At 42.7% G+C, this 27,556-nt stretch overlaps 1 protein-coding gene and 1 long non-coding RNA gene across 3 annotated transcripts in view; one reads left to right on the top strand and one right to left on the bottom strand.

Annotated features, from left to right (window-relative positions):
- The window catches only part of PAMR1 (peptidase domain containing associated with muscle regeneration 1), a 50,614-nt gene that overhangs the window by 11,541 nt on the left and 11,517 nt on the right, over positions 1–27,556 (top strand). For both annotated transcript variants that reach the window (XM_015863604.3, XM_085548186.1), the window contains exons 2-6: positions 151–327; positions 940–1,068; positions 6,369–6,483; positions 10,784–11,001; positions 14,244–14,351. In XM_015863604.3, the coding sequence (XP_015719090.1) occupies positions 151–327; positions 940–1,068; positions 6,369–6,483; positions 10,784–11,001; positions 14,244–14,351 (747 nt within the window). The remainder of the gene's footprint in view (positions 1–150; positions 328–939; positions 1,069–6,368; positions 6,484–10,783; positions 11,002–14,243; positions 14,352–27,556) is intronic.
- Positions 17,591–22,699, bottom strand: LOC107314408 (uncharacterized). Its single transcript, XR_004307387.2, has 3 exons — positions 21,512–22,699; positions 19,295–19,377; positions 17,591–18,987 (listed from the first exon to the last, which is right to left on the bottom strand). It is a non-coding gene; the product is annotated as an uncharacterized LOC107314408 (long non-coding RNA).

Below are 27,556 nucleotides of genomic sequence, written 5' to 3' on the forward strand. Positions count from 1 at the left end.
ACCAAGCAGTTTGCAGTTTCCTGTTCCTGGGACAACCTCTTGCCATGCATGGGCTGACAAATTGCTGAGTAACAGATTCTGTAAGTCCTTACCAGATAATAGATTTTTTTTCCTGCCCCCTCCATCCTTCCTCTCTTTCCCCACTTGCAGAGTACACAGTGATCAATGAGAACTGCCCTGGGGCAGAGTGGAACATCATGTGCCGGGAATGCTGTGAATACGACCAAATTGAGTGTGTCTGCCCAGGACGGAAAGAAAAAGTGGGCTACACCATTCCCTGCTGCAGGAATGAGGAGAACGAATGTGATTCCTGCTTAATACACCCAGGTATGCTTACTGTCATGCTGTGATCTTGTAAAGGCAGCTGCTGAGCAATGAGGGCAATGGGCACTTGGCCAGGCACTCTAACAGCAGGTAGCATCTCCTATCAGGAACCCTTCTACCAGAAGTGCTCTCCTTGCTCAGAACTTCCCAGGCAGGCTTGGCAGATGTCAGAGTGATGTCACAGCTGGCTCCCCACCAGAAATGTCTCATAGGTACTCTGGGCTGAAGTGCATCCCCAAGGTGAGAAGGGAGGGATGATCAGAAGTCTGATTAGTGAGGAGAGGACGGAGTAAAAGGGGAAAGCAGGCAATCATCAGAAGACACTAGAACCACTGGGGCTGAGCCCAGCATGCACACTCAGACACCTGAGGTGCATTTATAGCTGAAGCAACAAGATTTAGAGGCTCAGGCCAGTCAAAGAGCTTGGCTTCAAATCCTAAAGTCTAAGCTGTCTAAGGTTGTGGGGTGGAGGCTGGGTATGGTTCACAGCTGGGAAGCTGTCAGCACCACAGCAGTCAGTGATGCTGTTGGCATTTATTGTGTGGAACACAGTGCAACTGCTCCTCTCAGGGCAATTCAGCTGGGCTTTCCCTGACACAGTGTCTCTCCTTTCAGGCTGCACCATTTTTGAGAACTGCAAGTCATGCCGTAACGGCTCCTGGGGAGGAACACTCGATGACTTCTACATCAAAGGGATCTACTGCGCAGAGTGCAGAGCCGGCTGGTATGGAGGGGACTGCATGAGTAAGTGTCCTGTGTGGGCAGAGGCAAGTCAGGGATAGGATGCAGTGAGATAGAGCCAGAGCCATGCTACGCCCTTCCTACCACGACCTTTGTAAAGGTGCAGCAGCAGTAGGCACTGAACACATATGCACTTTTCCCTATAGCAGGGAAAAGTTCCCTCCCCAAGACTTCCTGCTGGGGATTGGCCTGGGCCCCAAGTCATAGGAGTTTACAACTCTGCTAAACTTCTGTCTTGTTTTGTTTTAAAACTTTAACTACTGTGATTCTGAAAATCTCCTGGTCTCTGCATTTCTTAGACATAATGTCAGCATGACTGATTCTCCAGAGGACTTAAGCAATGCATAAACATTTACAGGGGCAGCAGTTACATCAGAGAGCTTCTCCTCTGTCCTCTCTCAACCCCTGGGCTGCAGAGCCAGCCCCCAGAAGTCCAAGCACTCTCCTTTCCTTGTACCTCCAGCACACTTCAAGGCATCACCAGAAAACACAGGGTTTTCCAGGCCCTGCTAGCGATGGCTGAAGATTTTTGTTTCAGAGGGTACACAAAAGCCCCTCCTGAGTGGATTTTGCTAAGCTGTTGGTACAAGTGGTATCTTTTAATAATGCATTTCATAAACAATTGGAGACAAGCATTTCCTTTACCAGTTTCACATGGGTGAAAGCACGGTCTTTCACCAACCCTCTCTCAGTTTTTATTGACTGCCTCTTTCACTTTTTTTCACCAAAAGGAACAAAAGCAGGATCTAATCTTCCTACTTTTCTCTGTCCATTATTCCACACACCTAAGGCTCATCTAACCTCAGTCACAGATGCAAAAGCAACAATTTAAAGACTGCCCCTGAAAGTTAGGGAGGTAATAGCAAACTAATTATTTTAAACACCAGAATACAGGGAATCTATACTTCAGCAATAAGGTTAACTCAGTCTTGGTCTTTAGAAATTGATAAGCTGCATGCCCTGCAATTTAGAACATGATTTCTGATTGCACTTTCATAATGTTATAATGTGATGGAAAGTACAGCAGTAGGAGTGGGGTCGCATAATCAATCCTAGGCAACAGCAAATAAGAACAAGCCCAAATACAGCAACCACAGATACAAAAACAGAAGAAGAAAAACTGCTTACTCTTAGAAGATCTCAGGAAGGCAGGAATCTCCAGCAAAACCTTTACATCCACTGCTCACTCTTAAATGATGTCAGAGAAGGGGTGGATCCTGGTTTCACCCCTTCTGGTTACTCAGGTTCATCACACACACCTGAGCTCCCCTGGGTTGGCCCTTCCTTCCCACCAGGTGCTCAATCACTGCTTCAGGCCCTGACTTAGCATTTCTGCTGCAGCTTTAAAGACCCTTTTGCTCTGGGGTGATTCTAAAGCTCCCAAGCACTTGAAAGCAGCCAAGAAAGAATCGTTGGTTCACCTAATCCTGAATAGACTGGTGGTCTACGGTGTATTTCTGCCTGCTTGTGTATTAAAGCAAATGCAGCCTTGCACTTCAGACTGTCAGGAGGTTTTAGCAGTGCTGAAGTTTCACAGAACTTGGACAGACTGTTTTTCACCGGGTTTCTCCTTTGAGGGCTGTAGTGTGGCACTAAGATGGGCTTGTCTGGATGGTTCAGTGTCAGGGTGTGGTGGGAAGATATCGCTGCTGTTTCTTCCACACAGAGAGGGGCAGACAGGACAGCCCGTGTTCACAACACACTCCTGAGCTTCCACAACTGCAGATAACTCTGGGGCAGCCGGCAGGGATCTCCCCGACCTTGGGAAGCCGGTCGTGCCCTCCCCGGCAGCGCGGCCCTCTGCCTCCCCCTTGTGGTGCCGTTCAGCATCGACCCCCTCCTCGTGTTTTGCTCTCGGCTCTGATTGCTCCTCACTCGGCCGGATCCGGTGGGCTCCGCTGGACACGGGCGCTTCTCTCTCTCTGTCCCCTCGCTACACGAAGGGCGACCCCCGGGCCCTTTGCTGAAGTACCGCGAGGCGGCCGCTTGGTGGCACCAGGCGCCCCGCAGGAGCGCTGCACGACTCGCTCCTCCTCGCCTGCTGCTGGGGGGGGGGGGGGACACGGGCGTGGGTTGGGCTGATGGAAAGACGGTCAGACGGTCTCAGTGGTAGAATCAGGTCCTGGTAGCTGGCAGGTGTGCTGAGGTGGATGCAGAACCACGGGTCCGGCAGTGGGGCTGTGCCCTTTGTACATGTGCTGGTATGGTGTGTAATGGTGAAAAGAAAAATGGTATAGAGGAGTCCAAGAGAGTGTTACTAGGAAATGACAGTGAACTGAGTGCGGACAGTCAGGTACTAGGATGTTTCCTAGTGGGTCTGGGTAGTGGGTTGGACTGTCACCCCTTAAAAGACACGTCAGAATCTAAAAACAGAGGAAAAATCAACCTCCTGCTGGACCCTTTCCTTTACACTGTACACTCAAGGTCCAGTTTTCACATGGTTCAAGAAGACATTGTCCACTAGAGCAGAGAAGGAAACAGCGTTACCCAACATCTTTCCTCTGCTTGCTGTCTGCAGGTGGTCCCTGTGGCAGCAGTAATTGTAGTTTTAGAGACTCTGAACACAACACGTTTCCTGTAACACCATCCAGCCATAAGCATCAGGTAGCAACCAGGTGTGACAGTGGCAGCAACCTGTCAACCTGTTTGTGAACACCAGAAGCATTTCTGCTGCCATTCTCCACTTAGTCCACCTGACCTTTGCAGGAACCCCACGCTGATGCTGTGTCAGAGGAACAGCAGGTAGTGGGCTCTTACTGGAGGTCTCCTCAGGACCTCTTCCTCCACAGACCCATGGGTCTTTATGGGCAGGAACTCGGAGGTCTCTTGAGTTGTTTTGTTTTCTGTTAGTAACAAGCCTCAGAGGAAATCTCACTGCAGCCCTGAAAGCTGCCTTTTTTTGCAGGAACAGGAACGGAACAAGGATGCTGACAGCCTGCCAAAGTGGATTATTTTTTTGTAAATGAGGCAGCATTTGCCAGCGTTTGTGTTTAGGATGTAAATTATTCTTGAGAGCTTTCCAGGACTCCTGCAAATTCAGAATGGGAAGAGAAAGGGACTTCTGAGCAACAGATGATTGAACTGTTGGTCTGGGAAGTCATCTTAACCTCTGGGAGAAGGGCTGGAGATACAGGAGCACAGATCTGGTCACAGGTGCTTTGTGCAGAGGAGGGTGGTAGAAAACCTGAGAATGTTCTTTTGGACAAAGTCCCTGAATGGTTCCCTCTTTGGCCTCTGGACCACCTGCTTCACTGGCCAAGCCTGTTTCCTTCAGAGAGTTCAGGCTGTACCACTGCAAACAGAAAAGCACATTTAGTATGCCTTGCACACAAGTATCTCTGTGCACCAGTTCTTTGGCTTTCCTTTGCTAAAGGCACAGCAAACTCAAAAGGCCCTTGGGGCAAAAGGGAAACTTTCTTTGAGGTGATCCAAGCCCTCTGTCAAACCATCTGAAGCTTTCTAACAGCTTTGTCCTGGGTTGTTTTTGAGGCAGGAGCCAGCGGCAGCACAAGGCCCCGTTCCTTGCTGTGGGAAGGAGCATTATCATGTGCACCACAACAGATCCTGCTGGCCTTGCTGAATCATAATGCGGCTGCTAGGCACAGCCATTAATCCTTGCTTTTTACACAAGGAACGAAGCAAGCCACAGAGGAGGATGAAACACTTGGGAGGAACAGCTCTGAGCAGGATTTTGCTTTCCTTGGGTCCTGTCTAATTAGGGGTAACTGAGGGTAAACGAACAAAGGGTATTTCATTTGAGCAACTAACTCTTAAGAAAGTGGAGCAACTGACCCTCAGTTTTCACGTCTCCCCATAGATGAGATGCAGCAGGACTGATTTCCAGGCACTAAGATCAGTGGGAGCTGTGGCTGCTTGTTACTTCAGCAAATCAGGTCACTGTCTCCCTCTTATCCTAAAGGAAACACAGGCCCTGGGACAAGCATGAAATCCACCATTCCTATAGGGAATATCAGTCCTGCATTATTGGTTAAAAATGTGTTCCTTTTTGGAAATAAGTGGAGAGGGCAGGGTTCTATGTTGAACTAAGGAGCTAAAACAAAGTGAGAGACTTGCCATAGAGACCTGCTGGGTCATTTGTCTGGTTACCTGTGGTGTGGAGACTATCAGGATCCCTTGCTTCAGCTGATCTATTAGACTCATTTACGGTTTCTTGCTCACATTTCCAGCCTCATCCCCAGCAAAGCAACAGAAGGTTTACTGGAGAATGTAGCTGTGTGCAAGACTCCATTCAAAAAATGTAGTTGGGAAAGCAGAAGCTGAGAAATGAGCTCTGCGTGGTGTGTAATCATTTCACTGTGCATTTTGCTAGCACTTTCATTTACAGATCACAGAAGGCTCTGCAGAATTTACTGAACAACTTTCCTTCTTCCACAGAGGAAAATTCTGTTAGCCATATTTTATAGCTGGGGAAAGGGAGAGGTTACATAAGGTGAAAGAACTCTTTGGGATACAAACATTCAGCATCCAAGATGAGGAATTAGAACAACTATCCCTGGACTGTTGCCTGGGGCAGATGCAGGATAGCCATGAAGATTGTTTCCTCCATATGTGACCTTGTCTGCTTGTTTGTTCAGGTCCTTTTCTTCTAATGGTTTCCTTAGGCTGGGCAGAAGTGAGTGGAGTACTTTGTCTTGTTCAATTGCTGGTGGGCACTGGGGTAGATCTTATGGTATGAAGCTGAGTGACACTGACAGAGGAAGACAGGAAGGATAGGAACGAACCTCAGAGAAGGGCTGAGGGCTGCATGTTATACATATGCTACAGTGAGGTGAAGTCTGGGTGATTTCATATATCCATCAGCATGCCAGCATCCAACACGTGAGGATGATGTGGTGAATCCTGATGGCAAATAAATGCCTCCTGTAGGAACAGATCAACTTTTCTACCTCCAAACATCTCCTTGTGAAGGACTTGAAACTACGATTTTGGATGCAAAAACTCCTTGGTTTTTTTGGTTTTTTTTTTTTTTTGGAGATGGGCTAAACTCAAATGAGGCAAATGCTGTAAGAAATAGTATGATAGAGCTGCTTTGCAGTGCAGGGAGAAGCAAGAAAGTAAATATTTCTTGAGTTTGTCTTAATGTAGACAGTATTTCTAGTAGAATCATGACTCCTTGTAACATTTGTGTGGCTGTTCTGTTATTTTAGTTACTGCCTTGTGAGAAAGTGGTATCTTCCTGAGCCATACTATCTGTTCATTCCAATGCAGTTCCCACTTGTATTTTCTTCAAGTGTAATCTGAAGATTCCTCAGACAGCCTTTTTTCTTCTTTTTTCTCCCCAGGGTGTGGACAGGTTTATCGGGCTCCTAGAGGTCAGATTTTGCTGGAGAGTTACCCACTGAATGCACGATGCGAATGGACTATCCATGTTCAATCCGGATTTAACATTGAATTAAGGTAGGTCATAATGGCTTTCAGCCAGTAATGGTTGCAATTCAGTAATGAGGCATTCACCCTGGGGGACCACCACTACACGTCTGGCAACTTCAGCTTAGACCTGGCCTAGCTTGTGATGGACAGCCACTGCATATATCAACAGTGCTTTGCCTTCAGTTCCCACATAACTGGATGGTGAGGAGTTTCTCAGATACTGGGCACAACGTATCTCACTAGATCTCTTCAACACCTTGACACAAAAACATCCAGTACTTTCTCAAGTGTGTTCCAGGCTGACCTGGAACATTCTCTGTAGAAAAGCTGTAGGGACATTTTGTCTTATGTCAGCAGAGAGTTGCTGTTGGTACCTGTCTCACATTTAGCCTGCATTTTCCCCTCTCTTTATTTTCTTACTCTCATGTTACTAGCCCTGTCTTCTACCAGCCCCTGCTTTTACCATTCCTATGTCTGGAGATGTGACTGGTTCTTCTGCAAGGTATTGCTGCTCAAGCCTTCATGGTCTTTGTCCTGTTAACTCTTCCCAAATGACTTCAGCTTACAATTCTTGATCAGGTATCTTTCCTAGTGTAAGGAAGCCCCTTTTAGGGTAATTAATACTGTTTTCATCTTTGCATGGCAGGGAGCTCACACACACAGCAGGAAGCTTGGCAGGAGATCACATTCAAAACCCACCAGCTAATATAATAAAAACAGTAGCTAAAGCATTTGCATCAATATTTCACCAGCTTTGGAGCCCAGGCAAAGAAACTATGCAAGATACATAAACATATTTCTTCCTATATAGTTAAAGAGACTTAATATTTAATAAGAGGAAGATAAATAAATTGAACAGAAATGAAGAGCTTGTGGCATTCCAACACTAATACCCTTTTCTTCAGACTTGCAAATGCAAGCCTATTGTGTAGTTATAAGCAGCTGTAATTATTGCCTGGTTAGTGCTGGAGCTTCTTGGCTGAGAATTATGTAGCACATAATTCTTCAGGCACAGAGAGACTCAGGGAAGCAATAATATGAGAAAGAGTTTGGCATCATAACACAACTTAGCTTGGGTCTCAGTGAGTATGAGCTATAGCTACTTTGTCTTCAAAATACATTGTTGGCTAGGCATGTAATATATGCAGCAGAGGTTATGGGAGATGCTAATCCAGTATTTGTACATTGTTATATGAGATTTTATCAATTGTAAAGTTCTTCAGCTAAAAAGCTCTTCAGCAACTACAGCTGTCAGCCTGCCTTTACTTCTGTGGGGATTGGTGTGAGAGTAGAAATGGATCCTGTTCATGGATATTACTGGTGGATGCACCCATCTTTGGGTAAAGAGTTGACAGCCAATGACAACAGTGTGCCACCCTGTGTGACAGAAAGCATAGGAGGAAATCTCTAGGCTAAATAGACATACAGCCCTATATCTGCCATACATAAGCAAACCTTGGAGTGTTCAGAATCAGCTGAGGTTTTCAAGGTGGGCCTCAAACTGGTCACTGGTACTTCAGCAGATAGGTACTGGGGAAGAAGGGTGCATTTATCTGGAAACTTCTACTTTAAGTCATACCTACACAGAAGGGTTGGCCTCTAGAATCATCTTCCTGGGCCTGCCATCCACACAGAACCCTTGTTTGCTGCACTGCTCTATAAATACGCTGATTCCCTCTGTGAGGGCTGACTGCTTAGAGCTCTAACAGCCAGCATGGTGCTGAATCAGCATCACTGGTAACAAAATAATTTTCATTCTGTTTCGCCTCTGATGACCAGTAGTACTAAATTAAAATTCTTCATAATAGCTAATAGAATTAGGATATAATCACAGCTTTACAGGTAAGGGGTGTAAAATTCATTACATAGACTGCAACTGACTTAAACAGCAGTATACATTGTGGTTCCTTAAAGAGTCCTGACAACTAGTCTTTTTGACCTGCTAGTTCTGAGTCTGAACCTTGGGATCTCACATCAGTACAGTGTATTTTCTTTATGCTAAGTAAAATTATGCCTTACACATTTCACATTCTGTTTTCATCATTTTTTTTTTTTTTAAAGCACAGGAAACAGATAAAAACAATATTCTACATGCAATTTTCTCATTTTTTGCCTTCACCTTGTGTGATGTCTCTTGATATTCTTTGTTCAGGAATGCACTGCTGACAGTTTGCCTCTGCATCTGTACACAGTACTACACAGAGTTAATGTAGTCATCCTAGTCCTTTCTCTCATTACATGGCAGACATCCCAGAAACATTCCTGGGATACTTACACGCATACTTAATTTTAATCAGAAATGTAACAGCTCAGAGAACCAGTAAATATCTTTAGGATTGAGTCAGAATAAACTGTAGCCTGATAAGTGTTACAAGGATGAATGGTGCAATGCTATAACATGATAGAAAGTACAGTAGTAATAGAAGGGTGGCAAAGTCTTTGGCTGCAGCAAATGAGAACAAGCCCAAATGCAGCAGCTATAGATACAAAAACAAAGGAAAAAAACAACTGCTTACTTTCAGAAAATCTCAGGTGGGCAGATATCTCCAGCAAAACACCCTCACCTCCACTGCCAACCCTTAAATGAGGTCTGGGAAGGGGTGGATCCAGGCTCTATGCCTTCCAGTCACTCACGTGCATTGTGTACACCTGAGCTCCCTGGGTTGGCCCTGCCTTCCCACCAGGTGCTCAATTACAGCTTCAGGCTGTGACTTTGCATTTCTGCTACAAATGGGTAACTTTGTATTGCTTTGTGACTTCCATAATGGGGAGGTCCCTGGGATTTGACCTGCTAGTAAAACAATGTTATAAAGACGTAGTGTACAACCTGATGCTTGTGAGGACATCTCTGGCAAACCTGACAGAACTAGAGTCCAGCCTTCTAACACGTGCATTTTATACAAATCTAAGTTGAATAAATCTCTTATGCATATTAAAAGCAGGTGTCTTTTTTTTTTTTTTCTTTTTTCTTATTTTAAATTCCATCAGATTATTTAAAAAATGAGGGGCTGTGCTCCATTGACGTAGCATCCTACACCTGCTCATCTGTTTCTCTTTGTGCACTGTACTCCTGATGCCTTAAAACCAACTGCATGGTCTGAACAAAGGTGACTGAGTGAAAAGGCCTCTTAGTTCATGAGTTGACAAAAAAAGGTAATTACACATAGTGCAGGAACTTCCTTATGGCCTGAGTCTGCAAAAGAGAAGAGCAAGGAAATAGGCTCCATTACTTTTTTGCCTCTTCACACTGTGAGATCTCTGGGAGTAGATCCAAATTTTGGCTCATTTCTTTGGTGTGAAAATGCAGTCTTTCCAAAACACTAGACCCACACTGGAAAAGGCAGTGTAGGAGGTTTGACCTAATCCTAAATACTACATACATACAGTGTATGGAGCTAGGAGTTCTCAAGAAGACTGAGACTATTAGGAGTTTCATTTATAAAATGATCTTCAGTTAGTAACATGGCCTTTTCCCAGGCCCAGACCTTCTCATTCTTTTCCTCTGTACCAGGCTTAAGCCAGGCATCCCTAGCCTCTGCTTACTCTTCAGAATCCCTTGGTGTTTCTCATTATGCTTCTCATTCATATTCTGGTGGCATGCTTTGGCCCTGTGCCCTTCTGAACTCAAACAGCAGCATATAACGTTGCTGTTAATGAACGAGAGCCTTGTGCAGTGGCTGGATCAAAGCTAGGAAAGACAGACGTTGTGGGAAAAAGCTTTAAATATTTCTCTTCTGCTGTCCCTTATTTCTATCTTTAAAAGAAGGGCAAATGCAAGACATCAGGGGTTTACTACCATTTTGCTTTCTAATGTTCTGTGCTGTTCCAGATTCCCTTTTTCTGTCTCTTTCTCCTTTTGTCACTTCTCTGAGTTTTCATTATACCCACAATTGCCAGCTTTCAATATAAACAGCTTTTGTTCCTTGGTCTTTGATATCATTACTTCCAGTACTTAGGACTCTACCTAGGGGAAAAAGAACAATTTTTAGCAAACAGCCAGGAAAAAAATATACCCCCTACTGCATCTGACTGGATGGAATTTTTAACATCATGATCTGGTTAGGGTCCTGATGTGTGTGAACAGACTGTATGACTTCAATTTAGATTTCACTGTTCAGCCACTTAAATACCTTCATGGAGCGCTTCTGTGAAGTTGCTTCCAAGGATCATGATGCAAAAGCTGAGATGAAGTGAGAGGGCCTTCATGTTATCAGCACCTGCTGATTCACAGAGGTGGGGGCATAACCAAGTTTCCAGATACATCAGTCAGGGTGCACAGGGGAGAAGAGTAGGAGGCCTAAGTGTGTGTGTGTCCTTATTCCCCAAGGTTTTCCATGCTGAGCCTCGAGTTTGATTACATGTGCCAGTATGATTATGTGGAGGTACGTGATGGGGACAATTTGGACAGCCGAGTAATTAAGAAATTCTGTGGAAATGAAAGGCCAGCTCCCATTCGAAGCACCGGGTCTTCGCTCCATGTCCTTTTCCAGTCTGATGGATCCAAGAACTTTGATGGATTTCACGCTGTCTTTGAAGAAATTACAGGTAAAATAATCCAAAAAGTGGAACAAGCCACTCAGTCTCATTAATTCAGTGTCACTAATCTCTCTCCCTGTTTTGCTTCATTAAAAACTTTCATGCTGTGTTGCCTACAGCAGCTTACGCAAAGTCAGTGCAGGGAGGGTTCAAAAGCCATCACATAGCACGTGAATGTGAGGCTCTCCTAACAAATTCCCTCTACCTGTGTGAAGAGCAAGCACGTTGGTGAGCACAGAAAGGCTGCCCTTTTGTGGGAATTTTCTATGAGAATCTGAGAACGAAGAACACAGAAGAAGACAGAGAAAGGAGCATGTATATTTTTGCAGTTGTGGAACTGCTTGATGCTGTGTGCAGGAGCAGAGTGACTGTCTCAGGAGAAACCTGATGCAAAGCCTCATTACTTCAGTGAAAATACCCTGACATGCCTGTGGTGTTGGCTCATGTGTCATACCATTAGAGCTTTACAAATAAAGCGTGTACAAAGAGCAGATTCTTTTCTTCAAGAAAGAGAAAATAGAGACCTTTCTCATTCTGTGATGAACTTAGCGGTATGAATGACAGAAGCAGGGCTCTAGAATTCCAGTGCTTTTGTTAGTACTCAGTGCTTGAGTGCCCTGCATTGCTCTCTTTATTTATTTATTTATTATTATTTTTTTTTTCAGGCTGCTAAATAACTTAGAAAGTGTAGCTTTCTCCTCATTTTGCCACTGCATTTTAACCCATATGCATGCTCATTCTGTACTTCCCTTGTTTAACTATGAAGGGAATTTTGGTCAAATATATCTCCAGTACTCCTGGCACAGAAGACAGGGAGCATTGCTTTGCCATAGGAAAACCCTGCAGGATTTATGACTCAGCATAACTTGCCTTCTGCACACCCCGACGACCCACACTTCATGACGCTGTCCAGAGTATATCTGGCTCAGGAAGTTTATTTAGTTTGTATAATCCTTTTATAAATATACAAGCCTACTGTGGATCAGCTGTTGCCAGTGATCAGGGTTGTAACTAGCAATCTGAAATGTGCATACTGCTGCATGCAGTGCCTGTGGCATTCCTGAGCCTGCCCTGTTCTTCAGCTGTTATCTTTAGTGTACCCATTAGTAATGTAGCTGCAGCAGTTTGCTATTGATAGTTTGCCTGGGCTTACAGCGGGAGAGGTGATATAGAACAAACGACTGTGGTGTGGGCTATGTTGCATAAGGGCTGCCTACACTCAGGAAACTAACATTTTCCATATGGCACAAGCTGAATTGATTCTGTTTTCTCTACCCAGCAGGGAACACTTGGTATTCGAATACTGTTGAGCACTTTATTTCCGCCCCATTTTTAGTGGTAATTATTCTGAGGCTGGGTGGTTGCAAGTGTGGTAATCCACACAGAGCATGTTGCAAAGGGCTTCTTAGAGTTTGTGAGGAGGTCTCATTGTACGCTTTATTATGAGGCTGTTCTGGCCTAATGTGTAACTGCAGTGAAAGGCTTTTAAAATACTCTCAGCGTCTCTTTGTGTGAAGCATTAACCTGGCCAGCAGGACAGTTCTGGGGAAGAATACAGCGTGCATGGGGCAGTGTAGAATTGAGAGCAAGGGCAGCACAAGATCGAAAACTCTGGCAACACATTACGAAGTGCAGCATTTCCCCTGAGCTTCCCCTCTGTGCACAGCCTTGTGGAAAGCTCTCAGGAAGAGGCTGCACAGGGTTTGCTAGAGCAATAGCCCGTGGTGTAGTTGAGAGCTGCAGCAACACTTTCAGGATGTGGAGGTGAGCAGGCATTGCCAGCACCTTAGCAGTGTAATGAAGGGGAGTGGAAAGGTAGCTTGTGCTTTCCTTTCTGTTTCCCTTCCACTGAGCTTTGTGCAGACTTATATGTCATGGCCTGCTGAAGCAGTGACACTGGCTGCACAGAGGTCACTGGTTCAACAGCCAGAAAGATTTTGATTAATACAGAATAAGCTCAAAGCCTCTATTCCCCTTTAGAAAGGTTGCTCAATGTGTAGTTATTAAAGGAAGAGACCATACAGCCTGCTGTGCTGCCTGATCTGGAAGCAGGTGTTAGGTCCCTGTGCTCTGTCACTCATCCCATGCCAACTGTCAAATGGAAGCCAGTAATTGGCATGAGCGATATGAAGACGCTCAGCAGACTTCATATGAGAAGGGTGGAGGGCCAGATGGGGAGGCATCAGGATCTCCTAGGGATTAGACATATGTTGGATCTGTTTAGATGAAAGCCCATTGTTGAATTTCAATAGCACTCTACTTTTTGTACCCATAATGTAGTGATCTTTGACACAACGTCAGAGCCTTAATGTTTGGTAGAATTGTCCCATGGTGTTTGAAGCTGGGCAATCAAGACTCCTTTAAAAGGAAAAATATCTCTTCCTCTTGGGTATCATGCATTTTATAGGGTGGTATCTGATGCTTTATCTTCACTCATTCACAGTTATGAAAAAAAGCTGGGATGAGGACAAAGCTGAAAGCCCTCTGGCTTTAAACTAGTGATTAAAGCTATCAGTTCATACAGGCTCTCCTCCTTCCCCGAGATTTTTTAGGTTAGTTGGACGCATATATATATATTTCTCTTCAGGAAAAAATTACTGTCCTTACTTAGACCTTAGTCCTTAGAGAGATCTGGGAGATATTCACTGGCCACATAGACACAAGTTGCAGTTACATCAATATATGAAACCTCTGGAGAAATTCAATTGTGGCATCTATATATCTCTTGTTACTTGCCATCTGGATATTACTCAAAGATCATGCTTCAACTGAAGTATTTTCCAGGAAAACTGCCAGTTCTGATATCTGTCATTCTGGGCTGCAGCAGAGAGAATGCTTCAAACGCAATAGTACAGAACTACTATGGATCCTGCAACTCATCCTTTAACTCTGAGATGAATGGGAGGAGAAATATAGGCTGATGCTATACTTCTTTAAATTATGCTAAGCCTAAACACTGTTGGAGCTTGATGTAAATTATTTTTCTTCCATAAATCTTTCTCACGTTTGGACAGTAGTCAGAGAAAAATGTTAAAAATAAACAACAAATGGTGGGGAAAGAACTTCCCATCCATAGCAGATCTCCTATTTAGTGAGTGTAAAAAGGCTTTTAATGAGCACTGGACCATTTCACTTTATGTTTCTCACTTTTTACCAGAACATGCAATTTACTCACAGCCACAACCATAACAAAGGAAGATAGAACCCCATCCTACTGAGACATCATGAATGTTCCTGTTTCTCTCTTATAGCGTGTTCTTCTTCTCCTTGTCTTCATGATGGAACATGCATTCTTGACAAAAGTGGTACTTACAAGTGTGCCTGTCTCGCTGGCTATACTGGGAGTCGCTGTGAAAACTGTGAGTACAGACACTGTGTGTATGAGCATCTGCCAGGGTTGTCATTAATGCAGCTCTTTGAATGTTAGGAAGTGTCACTGGTATGTAGGCTGAGTCAAACTTAGTTCCAGAGAATGCACTTGTAGCATTTCTAAAGATACGCTGTGCAAAGTTTATGAAGATTTCCACTGAATATTGTTGGAGATTTATATCTATGTGCAAAAGGGTAAAACAGAATTGAAGATGGTGAACAGCATATAAGAAATTTTATAATGGACCAGTCTTTTCCAGAGATAGTAACCTGTCTGCTACTTCCCATTGTGTAGAAGAAAACAGCTGCTCCAACAGCACATACCTCAGCTAAGCTCTGCATTTGGGGCTTTAGCCAGAGTCAGTCCTAAGACATCTGTCTTCCTTAATAGCCATCTTAAAGGTAGTGCACTGGCACCTTGAAAGACAGAGCCTTGGGGTCAGAATGAACAAAAAAGTAGTTGATTCTGTCTGTCTGTGTTGGTGGTGCTCAGCATACATACAGTCATTACATGATTTTGTTCTGCCAATTGAATGCTGTTGAAATCTGATCAAAAACAATGAACAGACAGTGGGTTTATTTCTTCATGCTTGAGTAAATGACTTTATCCAACAGGTCTTCAAAAAGCAAGAAAGTCTAAGAACTGTGTGACAGATACTATGATAAAGGCTTTATCATATATACTGACTGAAAGGAGCAGCGTCCAAAATTTAAAGCCACTGAGGTGGAGTTCCAGCTGACTCTGGAGGGTTCCAGTGATAACAGTGAAGTATAACTGGGACTATATTTGTCCCAAGACAGAGAGTATGACTCACTGTGCCATTGCTGTGGCAGTGTTCTGGCTGTAAGGCACACAGTGCCTTGCCTACTTTAAGAGTTTAAAATTCTAATTCAGAATGGCCAATAAGCACCAAACCTCACTGCTTCAAAATCTTTTCTGCACTTGTGCCCACCTCAGAAATAGATTTCTGTCCTGAAATTACTTTTACTTCACCAGGGAAGTTAAATCGTAGTGACATGGTACTTCCATACATTATTAAATGGATTATTTTGAGATACAAGACCTTTAGATTTATATGGTTTCAGAAATAGTTTGTAAGACTTGAATTCTTCTCCCATCAGGCCAGAAAAGGAGCAGTTCTACATACTATATAAGCCCCAAAAAGTTTTGGTGCAGAACATTGTGCCACATTCTACCTGATCACACAGATTTCTGATGCGTTTTTGGTCCAAAGCGGGCTGCTGAAAATGGAGAGTTTGCAACTTAAGGTCTAATGCTGCAGGCTCTTCTGCTAGCAACCCTTTTCCTGCCAGTAGCAGGTCATTTAGGGATTGGAAACTTGGTGCTTTTTGCAGTTACTCACTGAGATTATATTCCTGTTTGCAGGAGAAAAATGAAAAAGATTCCCATTTGACTCAGAACCAAACTAAATTTCAAATTAATTAAATTTCCAGCAAACCTCAACCCTGGTTTTGGCAGGTGTTACACTACACTCAAGGAATGTAAGAAAGCTCACGTTCTTGTACTTCTGTAATTTCCAGTGTAGAAATTTCAGCCATGTAACACAAGCAGCAAACGACAAAGGAAGTAGAGGATAAACAATAGGATGAGGCTTCCATCTTAGTGTAAACACTGGAGGCTGTATGTAGTGATGGACTAGAGGGAGGAGAAACTTAAAAATATATACAGTAAGATCTTTCTCTTGAGAGGAATCCTTTAGTTTGATTTTTGAATGAATAGAGCAGCTGGATAAAATATTATTGCTTTCTAATGTTTGTGGCCATACATTGGACTTTTGCTTAAGCTAGAAAATACTTAATTAAGCACCTACATTTCTGTATCCCATAACATACATAAAAGTTGAATTTTTTTTCCTTACATATGAATTAAAAAACACCACACTGGGAAAACAACATTGCAAATCTTGGTTCTTTCTGGTTTCAAAGAAGTATTTTTCATTTGATATGTTTTGGCAAAACTGAAGGAAATAAGAATTTTCCAGTGTATAAGGAAAAAAAGAAGCAGAAAACTGAAGTTTGGTTTGTTTTCTAGGAGTAAAGAGAAGAACTGGAAAATACATCTGTGGCTAAAATTATTTTAAAATTAGTCACATAGTTTCCTGAACAGAATTGCAGTTTAAATGTTAAAGGGAGATCACTTCATGTCTCTTAGGTTTGCAGCCACGGTGCTATCCTGAGACTTGTGAGGTCAAACCAAGGCAAGAATGTTATTTCTGTAGAAAACAGTCATAAAATGGTCACTTTTGGAATGCTGAATATGACATTGTAGGCCTGATTCTTTCAGGCTGGTTTCCTTGGTCAGGTATAATCCCATTAGAAAAATGGATAAAAGAGAAGAAAATTAGAAACCCTTGATGTTAAGTGGATGTAGAAGATTCAAGGTGGAGCAACAGAAGGTAGCCAGAGAGATATGAGAGTTTTAGCCCAAGAAATCCAAGGGGTTCACTTTGGAGGAGGGGAAAGGGAGGGATTATCTCACCGAGGGAAGAGTTGAGGCCAGGTACAACAAATTAAGCAATACGTATTTCATGACAGAAACAGAACTTCTAAGTCACTTATTGTCCCAGTGCAAGTCTATCTTTTTATCCATTTCCATTCGTAGTTTAAAAGGTGTGGGAATCGCTGTGGGACTTAAGGAGATCACTCTAATGACAAACCTCAAGGAACCCATTTTTTTCATCTGTTAAAGTAAATTCCATCTCTTTAACAAGATCATCAACATTGGTCAAGCTGCTTTCCTGAGGTAATATGCAGCCCTAATTGTTCTGTCAGTTGCAATTTGCAATATTCATAAAATGATTAAAGGCACAGATTGCTGATCACTAGTGCTCTCTTCACCCTTTTACTGTGGCAGACAGTAGAAGACTTTGTTTCCAGTCAGAGGGAATACAGTAATGTAAATGCTTCAACAGCGTGAGCTGGAGTGCAGGCACATTTCTTTCTAGCAGCCATTAATATTTCCATCAGTCATGCTTAAGGTCAAGAAATGCTTAATTTTAATATGTCTGATTGCATTCCAAAGATTTTTATTTAAAAGAAGGATCTATAAGAAATTGTAAAATGGATAGAGTGAGATCATTCCTTTCTTCTTTTCTCCTAAAACACAGTACTGAGAAAAAGCGTAACGACAAGCAACAAATGCCTTCTTACACTTAGGAATGCTCTGTTAGGATGATACAATTAGAAACTTAACTCCTATGTGGAATTCTTGGATTTCTTCCCAATCTTAAGCTGAATTTGCAGTACACCTGCACACCTGTGCCCTGTGTGCCATTGACCCCTGAGCTGTGCTGACACAACTGAGGTCATAGCCGGGCTTTTCTGTCTGACCTCTGTGGATTTTAATGCAAATAATTCTGCAATCAGAGATGCAGCAAGTGCCAAAAATTCTCTCAGCAAAACTCTGAAACAGAGCAGCAGCTTCCTCAAAAGACATATTAGGGAAAAACTAACAAGCAAGTGGTCTGATATTGGTGCCCTACTCAAGCATTTACTAAATCATCTGCTGAGGTATCAGACTATCAGTGACACTGTATAGTGTTACAACTGCTTGGTCATCTCAAACTTAGAAAGGCCTTTTCTAAAGTTTGAGTGTTGAGCTTGCCTGCTGAGAATGCAGCTGTAGGGAGATGGTAGCCTCGTACCCCATGTCAAATGCTTTCCCACTCTGCTTGTTCTCCTCCCAGGACAGGGCATTCTGGCTCAGGAGTCCTCCCAGGGCCCACTGTCCCCAAAGCAAGAGACCTTGACCTCATCCTGCCTTGAAATTTCCTGTTACCTTTATTTCAAACAAAGCCAGGCGAACTAGAGTTCCTACGCAAATAAGGGATCTCACGTTGAATAGGGAATTCAGGCCTCTGAACCTATTTCCATTTTCATTCTGTTTTTTGCTCCTGTTTGCCAAAAAGAAAGGCTTTGTTCTGCATCCTAATGATGGGTCTAATCCAGCTGGCTAAGCTGTATGAACTAACTCCATGCTGTAGCCTTTGATGTTTCTAGGGCTGGCCCTACCATGTTCCAATCAGCCTCTGAATATAGCTTTCAGACCCTTCCCTACTGCTGAAACAGTCCCCTTCCGTCCTTCTCTGGCCTATAAAACTACGATTTGAGATGGTTCTTAGGGGTGCCCTTGCCCTTAGCTGACCGACTGATGCTTTAAACAGGGAAAAAAATATTAACTCCGCCCCATTCCCTACCATCGTCTTCTGCTGTGGGCTTTTTTTTTGGTGGCTATGCCAAGAAAGCAAAAGCAATGCCAGTGTTTCTCCATCATATTGCTCCTGTGCTCCCTGCAGGCATGCCTGTTTAGAACGAGAAATAAGAAAACATCTCCTGCTGCCAAAACACATATGTGCATACAGTTGCTGAGGAGTAAAGGATACCAGCCTTTTACACAGTCATTATACAAGGGTTCAGCTTCCTTTAGACCTGTACACCAGAAAATAACTGGAAAGCATCAGTTCCCAGGTTTTACAGACTTATTAACAGGCTGAAGTGTAAATCAATACAACTCTTTAAGTCTGTCACATTGCAAAGCTGTAGTGTGGACACAGGCAAGATACTCTCATTGTCTGCTTGTCTTCCAGAACCTTCCTGGGGTTTCACCTGGGAAGCAAGGTAGAATCACTACTTGATAGCATAGTTGCGTTAAGCACTATTACTCAGTAAAAATGCTTTTTATGAGCAGTGCTGTTCAGAGGGGGCTGTTTGGTCAGGCAGAGTAAGATACTCCTGCATGAAAAATATGGCTAGTGCAGTCATACACAAAATTGGCCCACCTTTCAGTTCAGTATATTTCCTGCAACTTTCTTTCTTGGTTAGAAGACTGTCAGAACTGTTTACATACCAACAGCCAAACCAACAAACATTATGCCTGGTGTTTACCAGGTACCTACCATCCATTTTGGGTTACCTTAATTCACTGAGCTGCCAGCTATGGCTCTTCAGGTCCCATTAAACAAACAGCCAAGATGCCCTGTCAGGGGTGCAGAACACCTAAAAGAAGAATGCAGTTGTTAGCCAAGGTTGGAAATTACTACAAATGTCCAAAACAATCAAGTGCTGCCTGTGAATCAGGCTGCAAAACACTCATCCCTGTGACTGTTCTTTCCTTTAGCTCTGTCAATGCATCTATTGGATTGAGCAAATCATGTAGTCTGTGAGAAAGTTGCTGATACCATTTAACAGTGCTTGATTTCATAAGATTTTATAGTGTTTTGAAACACTAGTGAGTAACCACAGCTGATAACAAAGGTTAAAGAGACAAGATAATGACTTTGTTGATAATTATTCCAGTCCCTTTGCTATTTCCTTAATGCCTATTGAATATCCAATTTTTTAAGCTTTTTAAAATGGATAATTAGTAAAGAACTTTCTGGTGAAGAACATGATATCCTACCAAGGGCATAGCTCCAGGTACTGCTGTCTTCTCAATCTGAAGTTGTCTTTTCTGAGATGAAATCCATCCAACGATAATTAATAGGAAATCTCCACTTTTCCCATCCCAAAACAGTCCTGTGTATCTTCCTCTGTCTACTAACATGCCTCAGAGTAAAGCTATTAATAGAACTCTCCCTGGTATTACTTGCTTTGTGAAAAGATCAGTGTTACTGGGGGACAATTTGATGGAAACTTCTTACCATCCTGGACAAGACAAATGGTTTTCCTTGTTGCTTCATCAGTGAATCACTAAGGAGACAGTCATCTTCCTCAGATCTGCTCTAACATGAGCCACAAATGAGCTTTTCAGCACAAAATACTTGTACAGCAAGCCAAAAACAAAGCACTGTGCCACTGGTCACACTTTGGGGTCTTCCCTACCTTTTGCAAAAGTTGCAGACTGAAGAAGCTGGTGTGCAACTGTAAGTTGCTGATGGAGATATTTTCTGGCTCCTAGCTGAGGGGGAATGTATGTGTCTTTTGATTTCCTTGGAGCTTGAAGAAATTAAACCCAGAGCAGACAATGGATCTGAGGTCTCTGCTTCTAACTGTTCCTTATTCTCTAACTGATCCACAGCTCATAGCTTCTTAGGTGCAAACTTACAGATTGCATGTTTTTGTACTGCATTGAGGTAACCTTTAAACCACTTTGAAAGTTTGCTGAAATAACCAACATTCAGAAACACTGACAGTTTTTCCCACCCCCAAAGTTCACTGAAAAGCTTTGTTTCTCCTTGAGAATTTTACACTCTAACATCACAAGCCAGGCACCTTACATACTTCCCTTTGCTGTACTCATGGGCATGATTCCACTGCCTTGCACACTGTTTGCAGCTGATACAAAACACTACCAAAGCAGGATGGCCCCAGGTGCTAGGAATGATGACACAAATGGTATCCCACTTGCTCTTTCTTATGGCTCCCATACTCCTCTTTGTACACTTCAAGAGCTCAGAAACTGCTTTTCACAGCCAGTCAAATTCCCCTTCTACTTCTTTAGTACTCTCCTGCTTTTTAATTCCTTTCATTTTCCTTTTCCCTACATCCTCATTTTAACACTTCATAATTTTGATCCCTTTCTCTTAAACAGGCAATGCCAGATCTTATTTTCTGTCTGAAATCTCCAAAAGCCTGAATGAACCATGTTGTCAGCTATAACAGAGAGAATGTACATCATGAAATGGTGTCTTCCTGTCATAGCTAATGCATATTCACATAGTTTCTAAGCAATATGAATTTCTCTAGAACGCATTTCTCATCCAGCATTGCCTAGGCTTGTCCCTGCTTAGCTGGAAAGCTGACATCTCCAAAATGAAACACCTCAAGATGATTTACTCACCTTTGTAATTTAGTATAATAATGAGTGTATCAGTTTCTCTGCGGCCCTACAATCCTCCCCTCTGAGCAGTTGGTGCTCTCCCCTGCAGTATGATATTGTGATGTTTTCCAAAGGACACACTGGGGAACTAATTCCACATATTAGTTCTTGCTGATAATAGAGAAAGTGTATTCTAAAGATCATTAGGACTTGCTCAGTCCAGTATCCCATGCACAAACAGGTCCAGTTGTATAATTAAATAGGCCATCCAAGTACCGGAAAGGTTATATCCAGAGACACAACTTTCTAAGGGCTGAGAACAATGCTGATAAAGATCAAGTGGCTAATTGTAAGAAACAACCTCTAAATTACCTCCGGATGAATAAATCACAGTGGGTGATCCAAGCATATTTTCACATGGATACAGTCTCATTCACAGAAGCAGGGAGCTGGAAAACATCAGGGGTGAGTTCCAATTGGCTGGAAGGGAATGAAAAGATTTGAATTTCAGTAGGCATTATGTCATAGTTTTGTGCAGTTATTCCTAGCTGGTGGAACTGCTGCAAAAGTGAGGAGGCCCAGAAAGTAGGACTGGAAATCTATAATCTCTAGTACTTGGGGTTGGCTGATGAGCTGCTCTTGTTATATTTTGACATTTCCATGGTTAATGTGAAGACTGGCAAAGATCATCAATGAGGAGCTTTTGAGCTTCCAGGACCAAAAGCCATCGTGGTAAATTGTCATCTCACTATTTCTGCAGGAGACGCTGCTTGAACTGGGCATGGAACTGATAGAGCGCACCATTACAAGAGCCACAGTGGAGAGCAGATAGTTTTCTCTCTTTTTTGAGACACAAGAGAAAGGACAGAGAGAGTTAATCCAAAATTCTTGCTGGCTAGGGAGCTGAATGACAGCTAATGTAACACAGGGGCATTCTTGGGGAAGAATCCATATTACTGTATTTTTCTTCCTCAGCTTTGAGAATCTGGCTTGTGAAAAAAAAACCAACCCAGTTTACAGCTCAAGCCTTATGGATCTTCTCTTTCCTTCATCACCTCCTTGTAATTTCTGGTTGTAGACTTGCAACCATTCTCTTCTTCCACTTAAAGCACAGAGCCTTCCAGCTCTAAAATCTAAGTGATGAGGTGCAACAAAACAGGCAAGCAAAGCAGATATCACCAGCCTGCTCAGGCATGACCTGTGCATACATATCACCCCTGTGAAGCATTTGCTTCAGAGTCCTGGCCAAGACCACCTGCCCTCCAAAGCAATTCAGCTCCCTGTAGACTTCTGCTGTGGGGAAGAATGAGCAAAGTTGATGGTCTTATCTGATATCATCTAAATCCCACTCTTTCCAGAGTCTAGAGAAGAACAGCTGGCTTCCTAGTCAGCAGTTATCTTCAGTAAGGGAGAAGTGGGAGCTTTAAGGAGGCAGTGGCAAGAAAGGGAATGTCTTCATGGGAGATCCCTGAAGTTCCTGTTACCATTTATTCAGAAGAACTGAAGATGAGAGTCCATCTTGAGAGCATGAGAAGATGCTAGGCTCTTTCCCTGTGTGTGGACCTCTGTGTAGGGACAAAGACAAAAAGATTACAGCTCCAGAAGGGTATGAGCAGGGTCACAGAGAGAAGAGCATTTCCATTACAACTAACACTGCTTGCTATATGAGGTGCTAGTCAGAGCAGGTTTCTCATATGCCAGTCACTTGGTTTAAGACCTATGTGGAATTACCCATGAGCAACAGCACCTTTCTGTCCCAAAGTCTATGGCAGATCTACCCAGCAGGATGCTGCAGGACCTCAGGTTCCCAATGTGGCCATTGCCATGCTTACGGTGCCCAGAATTCTGGCTCTGAAGTCAGAAAGGAGCCAGAGCAGGAGGCTGAAGCACGAACGTGGAGGCAGGTTCCCTCCTTGCAGTGTGACCTGACACACTGAGGTGGCTATTTCATCAAACCCACTCCATTACCAAAGTCATTCACTTGACTGATAGTCCTGCTCACTGCTTATAAGGAGAAATATAAAAGGAATTCTCCCGAGCAGTCTGAGCCACAGCTTCCAGAATTCCCTCATCACACTCCCTCCCTATGAGGACACAGCTGTTCAAGAAACATTCTGACAGCCAAAGTCCTTATGCTTTTGGTTAAAGTTAGTATCTGTAGGCTTATGTGTTAGGCATTAGCCATCTCTGGGCTGCTATGCCAAGCTGCAGAGGGATGATGTCTGAGAAGAGCCATCTGAGACCTCCCCCACATCAGATCACTGGCAGCAAATGCTGTGAAAGCCTGGGGCATCCTCACCTGGCAGGTATGTGCTGGGGTCAGAAGGGATAAGTGGTGTACTCAGAGCTCAAGGGCCTACAGTAAAAAATTATCCCTGAGTGAAAATCTGAGCTCTGGAAAGCTCTTCATTCACAGGGCATTGCATAGCAAAAGACTTAAAACAGGCTAATTACAGAAATTTGAAAGGGAACAGTCCTGTTGATTCAGCAGGTTGCTGAACAGAAAGGAACTTCCTTAAAAGACTGAGGGCAATGCTCTGATTTGCAAAGGGCATCCTGCTACCCTACAGTAACCACTAGACTGCTTGCAGGTTGTGAGGGAATCACTTCTGTGCTTTGCATTCAGCACAAAGCTATCTGGCTCCATCACCTCTGTGCAAAACAGCACTGCTGAGAGCAACATGTAGGATTATGTAATGGTATAGTTATTTAATGTTGATTTCTGCACAAAGCTGGGTCAGTTTACTGGTAAATTTAGTAGCAGTATCAGGAGATAACAGCTCTTCCACTCACTCACTGCTTGCCTGCTGCTAAATCATGTAATATTTCTGTGCTACAGCTTCCTCAGTGAAACAGACATGTAAGAATCAGAAATACAAAGACTATAAACTTTATCAACAGCTATATAACGATACTCAGGTAGTTAGACTTGCTCTTACAACAGAAGTTAAACCAAGGAAAAGATTTTGCTCAAATCAGAGGCTCTTAGGCCATGAAATAAAACAAAAAACAGCAACAACAACAAAAAAACCAAAACTGATGGGAGTCTTCACTATTGACTTCAGCAGGGCTGCCCACAGACAGAAACTGCAAAATGTCATGACCTGAGTGAATGTTGGGATGGTTTTGTATTTGCAGACTTACTTCTCAAAGTAATTTGTGCTTTCTGCTGGACATTTAAAAAATATTTATTTAATCAGAGGGGAAAAATCCTCTCTTCTAATTTCACATCTCATGTGTGTTATACTCCCTCCAGGAACAACACCCTGGGGCTCTGATTTCTATGGCTTCCATGTTCTCTGGCTCCAGTGCACTTTGCCAGTGTAACTGCTGTGGAGCCAGAAATCCCTAAAGCCCAGTATCCAAAATCCTAATGCTAAGGTTCCCTGCGTATCTGTTCTCTGGCTACAGGGCAGCTGTGGCCCTCATCAGTGTGCTGGGTCATGGTACTTTCCCAGGAGAAAACAAGGGCAGTTAGGCTTTCTCCTGACAAAATACCAATGCTGTTCACGCTTTCTCTGGCAGATATTAGGCTGCTTATGTCTACGATTATGGCACCGCATGTCCCAGAGCAGGTCTGTAGCTGCTTTGCAGCAGAAGACATATGGCAGGTAACCAAGATGCTCTACTCCCCAGTTCATCACCAAGTGCAGAAATGTGGCCATTTTCAGAGTTCAGCCTCCACTGAGCCTGCCAACACACCTTATGTGAAAACAATACCGCAAGCAAATAGATATTTGTTCCCCCCAAAGTACAAGAGAATAAAACACGCTATATACACTAGGATACCTCAGCCTGAAATCTAATCTCTGACTTGGGAATACATAACAAAGTTAATGTATTTAGCAGCAGTATTAAAACAAACAACCTTCTGACAAACCCATAAGATTACTAGCTCTTCCACCCAGACTTCCAGGGAGGACAAAAGTGGGGATGTAAAACTTGCATTAGAAACAGCAATGAGAAATGAGATTTATTTCAGGTATGCAATCTTTTATTGAATAGGGTGTGCAAAATTTAAAAATAATGTCTGATTTATGTGAGGGAGTATGTATTATTTAATAAGGAAGTGGGTGAGAGGGAGGCAACAGGAAAAAAATAGTGTTCACTTAATGAAAGGATCCTGGGACAGGAACAAATGATAGTTCTATCAGGTAGTATTTGAAGGACATTGAAGAGAGAGAAATGTAGCCTTAGAGATCATCTCATTTATCTCACTGGTGATGAAATGAGCACAAGAACTATTTCTAAATGGCAGATAATTCAGATCTGAGGAATGTCTCAGAGTTATAATTGAAAGGAAAGAGGAATTGGTTCTGTTTTTATTATTAATAGAACATTTACTTAAAAATTCAAGAACTTTCTGTTCCTCTAATCTAGTTCTTCTCAGACTGCAGAAAGTTATCTAAGAAACATGGAACTGTTTTCTTTTTAAAATTTCATTTGGAATAAAAAAGTTTTGTTTTCCAAGACACAAAGTAAAAGACAAGAACGATACTGAGTTTTACTGGGAATCTGTGAGTTGTTACATAGATACTGGAAGTAACTCTGCTTTTTATTCTTCTAACTCAGTTGTTATGGTTCAACATTTCTGCTGAAGTTGTCTCTAGCCACAAAGTTTTATACCTTTCTGCTTTGCTTTCTTATGAATGGTACAGAGCTCTATTGGGCCACTAGTTGTCTCATATGCTTTAACAATCAGAAGGAAAAAACAAAAAACAATGTGACAGAATGGTGATACAGGAGGTGTAAAAACAAGGGGATGAGTGCAATAGAAAGGTGTTACAATGAAAAAGTACTCACCCATCTCTGAAGAGATGCACTCACAGTAGAAACCCCACAGAAAATGGATCTCCAACCAGAGAACCTTCCCCAAGGGCAGTCAGCCTTTAAAAGAGGTCTATGAGAGGTGCAGCCAGGCTGCACCCTTTCCAGTCACACAGCTGAATTAATTGTTTTCACCTGTGATCTCAGGCCTGACCGGGTCCTTTCCCCAGGTGCTCAATCAGTGGTTCAGGCTGTGACTCTGCAGTTACCATACAACACTAAAGTGATAGGGGCTGTCTATGTGCCTGTATGGATTAATTATGGAACTTCTGTGGAACAACACAGTGTAACAAAGCATGGAAAAATTAGAATTAAAGAAGTCTCTGAGCTCATAGTGGGTTTGGTAGTGCCAGCCTTTTCTCTCCAAAATCTATTTTTTTTTTCTTTTTTTTTCCTAGCTGGATTTTCTGTTTTCAAATGCAGAGTTAAATCACTTCTATTTACATCTTACTATGCCATTTGAGCACTTGTCAGGAAGGCTTTTATAGAGTTTTTCTTAATAATTCTGTTCTTAATTTTATCCTACCTAAACATACATATAGGAACACACATACTCTGTGTCTTCCTTTAGATGTTTTGCTGCATCCTTCCTGGTCTTAGCTCTTAGATTATTGCAATTTTTAGTTTTGCATGACCAGACTAATCATTTTTAGCTCCTAAACTCTTCTCAAGTTAATTTTTTCTTGACATTAGTTTCACCCTCCCCTGAATTTTCTCAATTTTTTTTTTTCCCCGCAGTTCTAGATATAAAGACCCCAGAGTCTGCATAGGTGTGATCGCACCATGGCATAAAGAATGGGATCCATCTCCAGGATTCAAAGCCATGTTAAACTTGTAGAGAGAAAGAATGAGCTGAAATAACTATCTGAATAGAATATAAAGTGATTACCTGTGCCTGCAGTGGTGCATTTCACAGACTGGGACAGACCATGGGGAATCCTGTGTTATGAGAACAGACAACCAGCAGACAGAGGCATGGACAACAGTTGTACTATGTCTGTTAATAATACTTGGTTGTTTTGCAATCAGAGAAACCCCACAGTGACTCTGTGACATGAGTGGATATGAACTAATACTTATAATGTCCCTGTGAGGAAAGGGGTACTCTCTTTTGATAGATGCAGCAAATGAAGCAACTTAACAGTGACCGCAGTTTTGTAGCTATGATTAGATCTCATGACCTTCTGCCTCCATATCTTCTACTCTAGATATTGTACTGTAATGTTCTTAAATGCACGAAATGCTGAATTTATCTCATAAGTAAAACCAGAGTTGTTCCAGCTGGGTAACATTGGCACTGAGAAACTCTAAAGAAAGTCTGGCAAGCAGAGCAAATCACAAGGGCTAGAAACGGAATATCTTAATCACTTAGGAGACAGAACAAGAACAAACACAGTTTCTGGGTTAAAAGTAAGCATAGCCTGGGTAAGTTTTTTCCAGGATGGACCTAGAATATAAAAGCAGCAAAATATTTGTTTGGCAGAGCTGTACTAGAATAGAAGCAAAACCTGTATTTCTGATATGAAGGAGCACTCCAAGTGGCATACAGATGTTTCTAATAATCTTATTTTCATTTGACAAGCTGAGTGT

Source organism: Coturnix japonica, chromosome 5 (assembly GCF_054131305.1).
Source record: "Coturnix japonica strain WE chromosome 5, WE-NBRP24, whole genome shotgun sequence".
Lineage (NCBI taxonomy): Eukaryota > Metazoa > Chordata > Aves > Galliformes > Phasianidae > Coturnix > Coturnix japonica.